This window comes from Palaemon carinicauda, chromosome 5, assembly GCF_036898095.1.
Source record: "Palaemon carinicauda isolate YSFRI2023 chromosome 5, ASM3689809v2, whole genome shotgun sequence".
NCBI lineage: Eukaryota > Metazoa > Arthropoda > Malacostraca > Decapoda > Palaemonidae > Palaemon > Palaemon carinicauda.
The window spans coordinates 51027887-51042337 of record NC_090729.1 but is presented as its reverse complement, the minus strand read 5'-3'; the positions used below and the strand labels follow the sequence as shown (position 1 = coordinate 51042337).

At 37.8% G+C, this 14451-nt stretch overlaps 1 protein-coding gene across 1 annotated transcript; it reads right to left on the bottom strand.

The window, feature by feature from the left end:
• Positions 1-8448: 8448 nt before the first annotated feature.
• Positions 8449-8820, bottom strand: LOC137640886 (protein FAM200C-like). The gene has a single exon (XM_068373346.1). It carries the CDS (start codon positions 8818-8820, stop codon positions 8449-8451), a length of 372 nt encoding a protein of 123 aa, XP_068229447.1.
• Between the last annotated feature and the right edge of the window lie 5631 nt (positions 8821-14451).

Here is a 14451-nt window from a genome sequence, read left to right as displayed (position 1 = left end):
TATATGTGATTGAAATTTAAGCAAAATAATGATTACTTTAACGTAGTCTTTTTTGTGTATTACGTTTCATCAGCATCTATGTTTAACTGAATTAGTTGGATCATATTCTCATTTATAAAAAAAGAAAAAAAAATATACAAAACAAGAAAATTCAATGCCTTATCATATCGGTATTCTTTACATTTCCATATAACCAAATTTCATTAGAGATAATACTTTTATAAAATGATAGAAAAAGATATATATGTGTTCATTACTTTAAAAAAAGACATTAAAGTAATAAAACACTAGTGATCGTAATTTATATCCAAAACCTCTGTCTATTTCACAGCTTTGGGCACCGTAAATTCAAGTATACTTCCCTTCAATCTCATCTAAAACAAAGGGTAACCAGAATGGATCTTGAACTTCATGAAAAAAAAAAAATAATGATGAGTGTTTACAAATGAACCATCATGTATCCTAACTCTTAAAACTTTCTTTTACTTTTAAAAACTACGGTAATAGCCAATGTTTACTTGGTGGTAAGGTTATTTTTTTTTTTCTTTTGAAAGGGCTTGTCTGTCACCGAGGCTTCTTAATACTTTCATAACTTGGAGCGTTATTCTTGGTATACTTCTCAGGATACACCCCCACACACCAAGTCCAAGATCTCTCTCTCTCTCTCTCTCTCTCTCTCTCTCTCTCTCTCTCTCTCGCTCTCTCCTCTCTCTCTCTCTCTCTCTCTCTCTCTCTCTCTCTCTCTCTCTCTCTCTCTCTCTATTATTGGCGTAGGTACGTGGTATTGTTAGACTTATTTGATCTTTGATTTCAGTATTAAACCAGTGGAATACTCTCCCTAAATTATGTTATTACACAATAAGTACGTAAAATATTAGTCTCTTAAATTATTTATTCAAATAAACAAATACAATAAAAATGCATGGTATCCAAACTAATCTACGTGGCTAGACTCGGTTCTCTCTTACCCAGAACCCTGAACAAAGAATTTAAAAAAAAAAAAAAATTATTTGAAATTAATTCAGCAAATTTCATAAATGAACATTTTAAGATTTCTTTTAAATACAAAGATTCAACATACATATCTATAGATATGGAAATTTTTGGGCCAAACAATATCTCAACCGTCTTCCTCTTCGATGAAGGTAACGATTTAAATTTTTGCGACAGGACTGACGTCGGTTTTTTTTCATGATCATCATTCTCTTATGCAAAGTAGACTAGTGTTTTAGACTTACTAGCCCCAAAAAATTTAGTTTTGTGATCTTATTTTAGTTTGATTCGACTTCATTTGGAGCAACGCCTTATCCTTATAAAGAATTGCGGTATCGGTGCTTCATCATTTTATCTGCAATGGAACAATTCGGCATCCATTTTATTCCATGATGTTTTTGTTGTTATTTCAATGAAGTTCAAGATTTGTCTGTTGCAAATGCGTTGATGTACAGTTTTCAAAACTGGTGTTGCTTTTGAAACGCAACTTGTCTAGATTACAGTTCATCTGGAACAGCATCACTCCCCTCAACGGCTTGAAGTCTCTCGGTTTCAGCATTCTCTCTCCGGTAAGGCTTCTCCAGTACTTCTATCCATTTTATCCCTTTCTTGCCACTTCTAAATACTGTATATGGGCAACATTAATTTACGTTTATAATGAAGCTACAATATTTAAGTGGCGTTCGAAAAGCGAATAAGGCTTTTGTCAGGAAAAACTGAGCTTTAGATAAATTCAGCTCTCAGGATAACAGAATACTCTTAAACTATGGTAAGCAGCTCTTCTAGGTAAAGGACACTCCAAAATAAAACTATATTTCTCTAGTCTTGGGAACTGCCACAGACTCTGTACCATGACGTTCAACTGTCTAGGGTTAGAGTTCTCTTCACCGAGGGTTCACTCGGACACACTAATATATCTTATTATTTTTCTTCTAGTTTTTTGTTACATTTTATAGTTCATATATGATAGTTTTGGTTTAGAATTGTTAGTGTTTTTGAAATATTGGATTTTGAGTGTTCGTTAGTTCTGTTGTAGTTTACTGACATCTTTAATTCTTTTCCTCATTGGGGTATTTTTTTTCTGTTGGAGCCCTTGGGCTTATATCATTTTGCTTTTTCAACTGGGGTTGTAACTTAGCCTGTAATAATAGTAATAATAATAATAATAATAATAATAATAATAATAATAATAATAATAATAATAATAATAATAATAATAATAATAATATAATAGCTGCAAAAATAATTTTAAGCTCATCTATTTAGTTATTTATTTTTTTTTGTCGAAACTATATAAGTGATAAATCTCCAGATTTTCTCTATCAAGAGCAGTTTTCATATAAGCACACATAAAAATCAAGGGCACGACGAGTACGCGTAAAGGTGGGTGGGCATACGTTACAATTTTTGTGTGTATAAATAAGAGAAAAAAGAAAAAAAGTATCCTGTATAAGAAACTATAATCGCTGATAATGCCATAACACTCAAGTATTACATATTCCAAAAAAAAAAATTTCCTTACTGTAACTGCAGTTTTCATGCTTCTACTGGCAACTTCGTAATGAACTGTGAGATGATGATACCCTATATATCCTTGTAATCAGTCCTTCCTCCAACACTCATTGTAACTCTGAATAATTGGAGATTTCCATTTATTCAGAAGTTATCATGCAAATGCAGTTACAGCGAAGGCTAAAGTTGTCAAAGGTAAAATACGGAAATAGGGGCATATGATAATTCACCTTCAAACTAAGGAAAAGTCATGGTGTTATGTTTAAGAAAAATTACGTTACTGGGGGCCCGTATTTGAATTTTAAATATATTTTTGGCCTCTACTAATATTTGATAAGCTTCAAGAGGGGGAATTAATCTTAATTACCAATAAATATAACTTTGCCTATGATATAATTGTAAAGTTACATAAAATAGAATATGTTTAAAAATACAACTGTAAATTGTTGTTACAAAAGAAAATCTATATAAAAAAAGCTACCAAGATGAGTAAAAACGAAGTTTATTTATTGTCAGAGGACACCTACAAAATATATGGTATCTGTCGTTTATACCCGATGTCTATCTGATGCTATTCATATTGGCAAGGACAAACGAGAGAGAGAGAGAGAGAGAGGAGAGAGAGAGAGAGAGAGAGAGAGAGAGAGAGAGAGAGAGAGAGAGAGAGAGAGATAGAGAGAGAGAGATAAAATGGAATTCGATTGCAGAATGAAAATAAAATGTTATTAATAATATTATCATAAAGATTCCAAGCTTTACAAAGTAATCAAGAGCTATAATGATGGGATTGATTCATTGTGATTTTAAGTCAAATACCCGAATTAACCAGGAATTTGTACAGTTGGAATCAAATCTTTTTTCTCTTCATAGTTTGAGGATTATACTACTAGAAAGTTCCTCAATGTTGACTCAGCAATAGTTTGAATCCTTGACTGGCCAGAAAGTTATTTTTTTTTTAGATAAAATAATTCCCCCTTGTGTTTCATTCAAAAGGCGAGCAAGTTCGATTTAATGATTCATCTTTTGCTTATAAGAAAATATCAAAATTACAACTGGTAGTGATAACAGCCATATGTTAAAAATTCACAAAATGGTACAGAATTAGATATTAAAAATGATTTTAGCTGAAATAATAATAATTAATAATAATAATAATAATAATAATAATAATAATAATAATAATAATAATAAAAAAAAAATAATAATAATAATAAAGGAATTAATCTCGAAATATCTAGGGAGAAGTCGAAAACAGCTTGAATCCATCTTTATAGAATGATACGTCTGAAAGACATCTATCCCAATTTTCTCAGATATCATTGTCATAAAATTAATCATCTCATGTCTCGTTGATGCTAAGGCAGAGTGAATTGATATTAAAATGTATTGGTGGAAAACAAGTAACGAGTTTTAGTATTTAAATCACCCCCCAAGTGCTATAAACTAATAGAATGATAGTAAGTAGAAGAGTAGATTTCCATTATTAATATAAAACCCAGTATGGCCATTGTAGGTCAAGTGTCCATAGGATTTTGATGCGGTACTGTCTACACACTCACACCCACACACACACCACACACACACACACACACACATCTATATATATATATATATATATACTATATATATATATATATACTATATATATATATATATATATACTATATATATATGATCTCTCTCTCTCTCTCTCTCTCTCTCTCTCTCTCTCTCTCTCTCTCTCTCTCTCTCTGTCTCTCTCTCTCTCTCTCTCTCTCTCTCTCTCTCTCTCTCCTCTCTCTCTCTCTCTCTCTCTCTCTCTATATATATATATATATATATATATATATATATATACATATATATATATAATATATATTATATATATATATATATATATATATATATATACTATATATATATATATATATAATTATATGCATATATATACAATTATATGTATCTATTTATCTATCTATATATATATATATATATATATATATATATATAATATATATATATATATATATATATATATATATATATATATATATACACAACACACACCTATATATATCTATATATATATATACTATATATATATATATATATATATATATATATATATATATATATATATATATATTTGGGCCCAAAGCCATGTCGTCCTGATGGAAGTTCCTGAGGTAGCTTCAACAGGATATATTATAAGCTACAGTGATATTCCAGAGAATTAACCTTCAGGTTCAAGACTTCTACTCCTGGAGCGAATATCCTTAAAAATTATCTCAAGGATATCGCATAATATCAGAGGACGCATTCTTCGACACGTCACATAGAAATCTCTACCCCAAATAGCGTTAACTCTTCGAGGGGGAAGTGGCAAAAGAATAGAAGGGGGCCGTAACAAGGTTACCCATGAATCCCCTACTACTATTGACCACCACCCCAGCGCCATTCCTAGGATGTCGGACATTCCTTGTACCATTGAGCGTGGAGCTACAGACACAATATATCAGGGAGGGAACTATGAGGATCTTTTCTTTTAAGAAAGAAGGGTGGGTCCATCAGGACGACATGGCGATCTCACCAAAAAATAGATTTTTCACTTCGCTCAACATCCGTTTTTTTGGCTCAAGCCATGTCTTCCTTATGGAAGTATACCAGAGCATTAATGTATTTGTGGATTTTCATCAGTGCCTTAACCTTGGGACAACCTTTCTATGATCATTTGGATCAAGCGAGACAAATGACGTTACCGTTACCCATCATTATCACTAATCATCTCTGATGTTTGTGATTCCTGCCCCCTACAGGGAGGAGTCATTCTAGACGGTAGAAAGTGGGGTCTCAAGGTAAGCATATATTGTATGGACAAACATAAGAATACACCAGATGAACAAACCGTCTCTTAGTTTGTGAAAATTACCAAATACTTAACAGTGTTTCTTAATTCCATTGTTTGTGAGCATACAAATATATATAAGTACATAGTCTTGACTATAAAGATGCAATTGTCGGTCGAGTTAGGATGCAATTACATTCTAATAGACGTTTACTAGTAAGTAAAGCAAATGTAACATGATAACGGAACTATACACGTAACCTGTACAGAGATTAGCTCTCTTTCCTGGAAAGGAAGAAATAATGAGTGCCACTCTCAGATTAAAGAGAATTATAAAAAAAATTCTCTTCATAATTCCTCTACTGGTTACTTTTATCGGCACTGTGTACTACGTACACCGGCACTAGCGCTATCTGTATAATTCCACACCTGGGATTTTGAACAGAGCTAGTGTCACCATGGTAACACTTGATCAAAGTAGGTCACACCCTAAGAGGGATGACCTCTCCCATTAATTGACGGCCTTAAGTATTCTACCCGACGTCACCACATACTTCTTCATATCATGGACTTGCCTAGCCTAGTGTTTTTAGAATACCGCGGATGATTCTCACCCAGTATATGTGCGAGGACATTTGAAGTCCAACCCATTGACTGTGTATAACAGTAATTAGGGGCAGGTTTTAATACACTACCTGCCGCCACTACATAGTGTTTCAATTCATGTACCGTTTCGCATAGTGTTTGTAAAACACTCTGGATGATTTCCATCCAGTGTATGAACGAAGACGCTCAAAGTCCATATACTGAAAGAAGTTCAGTGATGAAGCAATCTTTCACGGATCATGACCTGCTGGAGTACTGTCAGGATCTGCTCTACTAATAAAGTAGGTGAGCTTCGCCCTCAGTTGTTTTAGGGATAAGTTTGATCCAGAGGTTTCTCCTTTAAAGAGCTGTCCTCTGCTGAAGTCTGAAGTTCTACGAAGATAGACCTTTAGACACTACCAGACATAGAGAGACATCTTCCTTTAGACGGAAGATTCTCCAGGGACCCCACCTTTTAGTGGGTAGCTCATTTTTAGCGAGAAAGAATGGATCGGGGAAGAGATTCAGTTCTCCTGTTTCTGAGAACTGAATGTGACCCTCATCCCTAGAAAGGGCCACTATTTCACTAACTCAAGCCCCTGAGGCTATGGCAAACAGAAAAAAATAACCTTTTAGGTTAGATCCTTAAGCGAATAATCTTCATTGTTCAAGGATGATGCATAATATAGGACCTTGTCCAAAGACCAAGAGATGGGCTTTGGTGGTGCACCAGGCGTAAGCCTCGCACATGCCTTCGTGATCTTATTAAAGATCTCATTCGCCAAGTCTACTTGAAAGGCATATAGAAGAGATGTAGTCAAGGCTGACTTGCACGTAGTTATCGTGTTGGCTACCAAACCCTGGTTATGAAGATGGATAAAGAAGGACATGCAGAAGTTTCATTGAAATCTCTCTCGGTCCTTTTGCTTTTACGAAAGCAACCCACTTTTTCCATGATGACTCATATTGTCATTAGTTGACTTAGACTTGTATTCTTCTAAGAATTCTATATTGCCTTGTGATATCCCAAATCTTTTCTTAACCGCTAAGCCCTTAACCTTTTTCATCCCATGACCCCCCGGGACTAATCAGAGTATCATTATGACCCCCTATAATTGGTTTGAAAATAATGAATCTTGTCAAAGGGTCATGCAGAAAAAAATACACGAAGACCATGGTTTACTCCTATACAACTTTATTGGAAACACTACAGAACAAAAACCTTGAAAAATTCCACTTTCCTAGCCTCTACAAATGCCATAAAATTATAAATTCCAAAGAACTATTCAACATCTTACAAAATGGTTTACTCCTATACAATTTTATAGGAAACACCACAAAACAGAAACCTTGAAAAATTCCACTTACGTGGCCTCTACAAATGCTATAAAATTATCAATTCCAAAGAACTATTCAACATCCTACAAAATGGTTTACTCCTATACAATTTTATTGGAAACACCACAGAACAAAAACCTTGAAAAATTCCACTTACACAGCCTCTACAAATGCCATAAAATTATCAATTCCAAAGAACTATTCAACACCATGCAAAACCTAGCACCTACTTCTCATTCACTCAGTGTGATGGTTGAAATTGTTTTGCACCCATAAGTCTATCAAAGCAAGGACCAGTGTTTGATAGGCAACACCTCATGTCAGCATCGATGACAAGCCTATTGCGTGCCTTCGTTTTCAGTGCAACTATTGCTGAGAATCTAACCTCGCACCGGTAGGTTGACGGGGACTGAATCAACTTGGTTAATGAATGCATTGAGAGAATAGGACAGTAGTCCTTCACTTTTGTCCAAAACGTTGGGTGCTCTTGTTTGGCAAAATCGACTTTAAGCTGAGAATCCTCAAGAATTTGATAAAATTCTACCTTAGCAGCAACATCAGTATCACTGATGGCACTATCCTATACTGAAAAGGATCTATAGATCCACGCATCAGTACAGCGGTCGTTTAGTCCCTGAAAGTAACTTTCGATGGCGTCATTTACTGCCAAATAATGAGTGGAGATCTCCTTACGGAAACTACATTCAGCATCTGGCATGGAGAGTCATCATCTCCGTGAAGAAAGTGATGTCACCGTCCTGAACTCTTTTCTGGTAAAGTTGAATCTTAGACTTGAACGCTACCACTTTGTCCCGAGCTGTGTGCATCATTGTAAATTGTAACGTTTCCTAGGATTGAAGTATTCAAAGAAATTACTTCCGAGAAGAAATCTGCCAAGTAGGCAACCTTTGTTACAAAACAATCATCCTGCATCTTTTCACGAAGAAGATTCTCCTTTGCCGTATGACCACGTTCCATCACCATTGTTATTTCTTCGCGAAGTTGTAGCACGCGATTTAAAACTTTGCCATGTGAGAGTCAACGTACCTCTGTATGAAATAGTAGAACCCAAAATTCAGCACCCATTTCTTCACATAACAATTTAAAAATCCATGAAGTTGTTGAACTTCCTCGTATATGGTTCACAATCTTTACAACGTCAGTAAGCACTTCTTGAAGTCCAGGTGGGAGTGTCTTCATTGCCAATGAAGCATACAGTGAGTGAAAGAGACATGTGGAGCGGCATTCTTCACGAAGGTTTTGAAGCCCGATTTGCAGCCGGCCATAGAAGGAGCTTCATATGTACACACACCAACAAGTGCGTCCCAACCTAATTCGTGCTTAAGGAGAAAGGCTTCAAGGATTTTGAAAATATCTTTTCTACGAGTGGTTGTGGCCAGTGGTTCAGAGAACAGGTACTCCTCTTTCATAACTTCCACATCAAGGTAACGAACATAAACAATAAGCTGGGAACATGAAGCAACATCCGTTGACTCGTCCAGTTGCAATGAATAGACTGGGCTACACCTCACAGCAGCCACTACTTGCAGCATAATATCGTCACTCATGTCGGAGATCCGACTCCTGACTGTATCATTCGAAAGGGAAATACCCCTCATCTTCTTTGCCTGCTGTTCTCCAAGAATTACCTTCGTTGCTTCCAGAATGCAAGGCTTAATCAAATCTTCGCCAATATTATGAGGTTGCTTGGTATTAGCAATTTTTATAGCAATTCTCTATGAAACCTCCAACGCTGCTTTATTCAGACAAGCAAAGTGACCAGTGGAATCGATGCAACTGGCCTTCAGGGCAGCTTCTTTCTGCTTGAAATAATCCAAGTTTTTGTCCCCCAAATGGCTGTGACAGGACTCAAAATGGATCTTCAGCTTGCTTGGGTTCATAATCTCGTGACTCAAAACTTTGCTGCAGATGAAACATTGCGGCTTAACACTGAGTTCTGAATAATGCTTGTGAAACCCATCTTGAGAAAGGCTTCATTGTACGTACGTTTCTTGGCAGACATAGTGAAAAAAGGAAATGACAGAGTATCTGGAAAAAAAAGAAAATCTCGTTTCAGATCTCGCAGGCAGAAAAGGTAATGCAACGTGAAAATGTTATGAAAAAAAAACGTTGTTAGGCACCCATAGCAAAGGAAGTTGGAGAAATAAGTAATGACGTTTCACATGGCCACTTAACTTACCGTAACTGGTAACCATGACCATATTACAATTCATATTACAAAACTGTTAAGCTTATGCTAATTTTTATATACTAATTGATATAGCGAAATTAATTCTTAATAATTGTATACTCATTTCTCCTAAAAGAAAAAAAAATGCCTAGCTTGCAATGTAAACATTAATCAGTATTTCCCTTGATCTCGCAAGAACACTCACCCAATCATAACAACAGCTGAGACTAGACTGCGTGGGCGGCAGTCTATGCTCTCCTTCCCGCCGCGGGAAGCCTCCACCATCCCCCCCCCCCTTTTTCTCTCAACGATTCAAATTAAAGAGTAAATAATTGGCGTACTTCCTCATTGCTTTGCAGTATTTTTTATATATAATTATATGAGAATAGGTATTTTCATGTGAATGATAGCCAAACATAAATAAATTAACACTGTTTTCGTGAATCCTAGAAATTCACTGGGGTGGCTGCAGTCTCACAGTCCCTACTGACGAGCTGCTACTGATCGTAATACAGTACAAAACATACCTCTTGGCTCTTTCCCTCGTTGACTGAAACTCGAATGCAAACGGCCTTCAAAGTCAGAGAGCAAGAGCGACACATTTGTCTCTCTCTTCAACTGTAGCTCAGAACTGATCAGTATGCAATGAGCATGGACTCAGGGAGATACGTATGTACGATCATTAATGAAACAAGGTGAGGATAATGTAAATTTCGTTCACCTTGCAGCCCTCCCACCCATGGCCGCTGACCAATGGCAGGGCGTCAGAGATATCATGTTATTCACGTCACGTATCACGTGACTTGGAGGAGTATTCGACTGAGCTCTAATGGAATTTAACGCTATTTTGGTAACACTGGCTATGGTTAATGTGTAGCAGACCACCCAACTTGTGACCAGTGTTGTACTCATCAAACTGGTAAAAGCCCTTCTGGCTATTTCAAATACGTGTATAATGTATATGAAAAATAAATTATTCTCCAGAACCCTTTGTGACCCCTTAAGCAATCTCAAACAACCCACACGGGGGTCATGACCCCCAGGTTAAGAACCACTGCGCTAGGGCAAAAAAATCATGCAATGAAGGGTTTGGGTTCTCTCTGGTAAATCGAAGGCAATTGATCTCTGAACCTTCTGGAGTTGTCCTGGGTTCAGGATAAAGGACAGCCTCAGTCTCTGTTCCTTCCTCAAGGAGGATAGATTGTTCTTGAGCTACCTGGGAGCCAACAGACCTACTCCCGCCTGGAAGGATCTCAGCATGTTGAGGACTCTCAGCAGGTGATTGGACGGAATGAACTAGAAATCCTAAGTCTATCCATTCCATTTCAGAGACATGATGTTTATCATTTAAATTAGAGAATCCTCGTATGGGGCTACATATCAAGGTAGTTCCTTGACAGCGCTCTTAATGAAGAGGTCAGATTGCAGTTCGAGGACTTGTTCCCATCTGGGAGAGAATAGGTCTGCATCCGCGGATCATACTAACTCTATCGGCCTGAGCCTGAGTACAGCATCCACTGTCACATTGCAGATTGGTTGTATGTGAACTGCTGACAGGTGCCATCCCTTTAGGTAAGGGATGGCTAACTACACTTAAACTGTGTGAGACGTTTCTTAGCATCGTCGATTGCAGCGTCTCGTTATCGCTTCGGAGTCCAAGATCAGCTGTAGACAATCTGATCTGCTTGGAGAGAGTTTCCCTACACATGACTGGACCAACATGGTCTTGGAATTTTCGGGCTTTGACCTTTGTTAGGGAAGCGATTAATGAAGGACCACTATCGGTCTTTTTAGGCCTCTTCAAGCGTTTGATGCTTGTTTTCTTCAGGTTCCCAGCGCATCTTGCACCCATGCTCATAGCACAGGGCCTGCCTTTATTGCGATCTGGAGAGAGAACAGGGTTCCTCCCTGTTCTTGTTTTGAGAATCTAAAATTTATCTTTCATCCACGATGTTCCGGGGACCGGATCATTTCTTCGGATGTTCATAGACCAGCCACCTTGGGTGCTGCCCACCCTTGCCTTATGTCCAGGAACATTGTTGCCTGAACCTTTTTTAGGCTTAAATGATGTATGACTGTTTGTGCCCATTTTATGAAGGCAGCTAGGACTCTGTCTAGTCTGACGAGTATCTTTCCTTGGAAATGCGTTACTTTGTATAACCTGAATCCTAGATAGGAGGGGAAAGGGTGGTTGACTGGAAGCTGCCGATATACGGCTTTCAGGTCTGGTAAGACTATAGGCACCCTTTTGCAGTAGGGTCCTTATGTTCAGGAGGATAAACCTCCTCGACTCGTTGTTTTATTTGGACTTGTTGAGTGGTGATAAGTCCTGAATGACTCTGAATTTTCTTGAGGCCTTCTCGTAAACAAACAACAGCCTTCCCTGGAATTTGGTGGACTAAAGTTTCCTTACCACCTGTATGCTCTAAAGCTCTCAGGTAAACTCCTCCAGGAGGGTTTTGTATAATCGGAGGAGTAGAGGAAATGGTGGGAGAGATATCTCCACCTCTCATCTTAGTCACATCTTGATTAGGCCATGGACCCAAGGATCGAAAGTCCAGCAATCCTGAAGGAATCTCACTCCTACTAGAAGCATTTCTATGCTTCGACTGATCAGTAGGAATCTCTTTTCGACCATATGTCTGTGACATCTCGGTCACTATAACTGTGGATATTTGTTGAACCGCTCGAAATGGATGTCCAGACCTCTCCATCTTCCTTTTAGGTTGGGCACCCACAACCTTAGAAGATTCTCTCTTTGAAAGGATGCCCCACTTTTGGAGAAGTCCTACTTTTTCCGTGGAGGCGTTCTTAATCACTTCCTTGACTACCTCGTCTGGGAAGAGGTCTTTACCCCAGATGTTGGAAGATATTAGCTTTCTTGTATCATGTTTCGCTGTTACTTTAGCTAACACAAACTCCCTACATGTTCTTCTAGCCTTTATAAAGGCATAAAGGTCTTTTACCAAAGTAGCCATATGTATTTTGGCTAAGACCTCAAGCGTGTCTGGGGTATCTTGATGAGTCGAACAGAACTCTATGTAGTTCTGTAGAGATAAGGAGGCTGCAAGTCTCTCCTTTGTTTCTTGTTTGTCTTGTAAGAGAAACTCAGATAATTTTAAAAGATTTTCCTTAAATTGTTGACTAGCGACATCCACCTCAAGTCTTCCTACTGAAAAAGTGAAATGGACCTCCTACCAGTTCTTCTTCTGTCTTGGAAATGCTAGTGACAGAGGCTCACACTCCTTGAGTGTAGGACACGGTTTACCTATCTCTATTGCCTCAGTAACATATTTGAAAGCCTTCTCCGTAAAGGGGAATGAAATTGAAACAGGAGCAAGAAAGGAAGAGTGCTTGTTACCCGGTATGGATACCTTTTCTATGCTGCTTGATAGGATAGCTTGTGCTTTATCATTGTCGAGAATCATAACCTCGTTTGATTCCGCTCTTTTTTCTGATGTTGGTTCATCCTTTAGTCTAATGAGACAGTTCAGGAAAGCGTCAAAGCTTGGCAAGAACTGGAACAGCACCCATCTTCTCCGAGATGTAGAGTGTGCCGTTTAAAATCGGCATTAGCTCTGCAAACCTCCAGGGATTGCTTGTGGAGCTTGTCAGAAGGTCTTGATTTACAAGTCTTTTGTACCACCCTTTAGGAGCGACAAGTGGAGCTTTACTAAGCTCTACCTTGCATTTCCCTTTCTGCTTTGTGCTCTGTTTGCACAAATTTTCTACTAGATTCTTGACTTGGGCCCATAACTGGTTCATTCCATCTAAAAGAGGGATAGAAGGCGGAGATATCGATGTCGTTGGCTCATAAGCCTGTTGGGACGGAGACAATTCCAATCCGACATTCTCCCCTTCTTCCCGTGGTCGCTTTTTGCCCTCCTTCCCGAAGGTTATCGGGCCATCGGAAAATGTACCTCGTGTCTGGGGTACCATTATTTCCTTACTCGCTGTTGGAAATAGTAACCTACACATCTTGTCATTAGGCAGGTAAGGTCCCGGAGAGATTTTCTGAAGGCCTCTCACCCAGTTGTGTAGTTTGAAACGAGCTGCATACCTAGTCTCCACCGACTTGGGATTCTTGAAACCTTCGGACAATAGGGCCCTACATACTTTGCAGGCCTGCGGGTTCCAATACTGCATGTGTTCGGAAATAAAATTGCAGGGGGCATGAAGCCTGCATGCATTATGTCCGTAAAAACACTTATTCTTAGCTTTGCAGAAGACTGCAACACATGACATCTGGTGTTCCTACTGTAAAGAAAGGAAAAAAAATGAGTATACGATTGATTATCTCACTGATAACCAATAAATCAAATGTCATATCTTAACAGGATAGCTTAGGATAGCAAGCTATAAATGGATAGTAGGAGACACATACTTGTGTATCCCTTGCAAGCAAATGCTGGTACCTCCCCTCAGTAATAAGTGATAGGAATTTCCTTTTCGAAGGAATTTCAACTGAAAAAGGGGTTTTCTAGCCCCTAGGGATAGGGAAGTTTATACTTCACTGTCCCTTTCATACTAAATACTGTGGGGGTACAGAAGACTGATTCTCAATCAGCTTAACGAAGAAACACTATTCCGTCAATGCAAGAGCGGCTGCAGCATAAGCTCTCTTGAGAATACCCAAGATATGCTAGAAATAGTTACTGTATTATTATTATTATTATTATTATTACTATCCAAGCTACAACCCTAGTTGGAAAAGCAAGATGCTATAAGCCCAGGGGCTCCAACAGGGAAAAATAGCCCAGTGAGGAAAGGAAATAAGGAAATAAATAAATGAAGAGAACAAATTAACAATAAATCATTCTAAAATAAGAAACAACGTCAAAACAGACATGTCATATAATAAACTATCGACAACATCAAAAACAAATATGTCATAAATAAACTATAAAAAGACTATGTCTGCCTGGTCAACAAAAAAGCATTTGCTCCAACTTTGAACTTTTGAAGCTCCACTGATTCAACCACCCGATTAGGAAGATCATTCCACAAC

Excerpts from the sequence above, each read along its gene's own strand:
- LOC137640886 (XM_068373346.1), bottom strand. The coding sequence starts at position 8,820 with ATGAGTGACGATATTATGCTGCAAGTAGTGGCTGCTGTGAGGTGTAGC.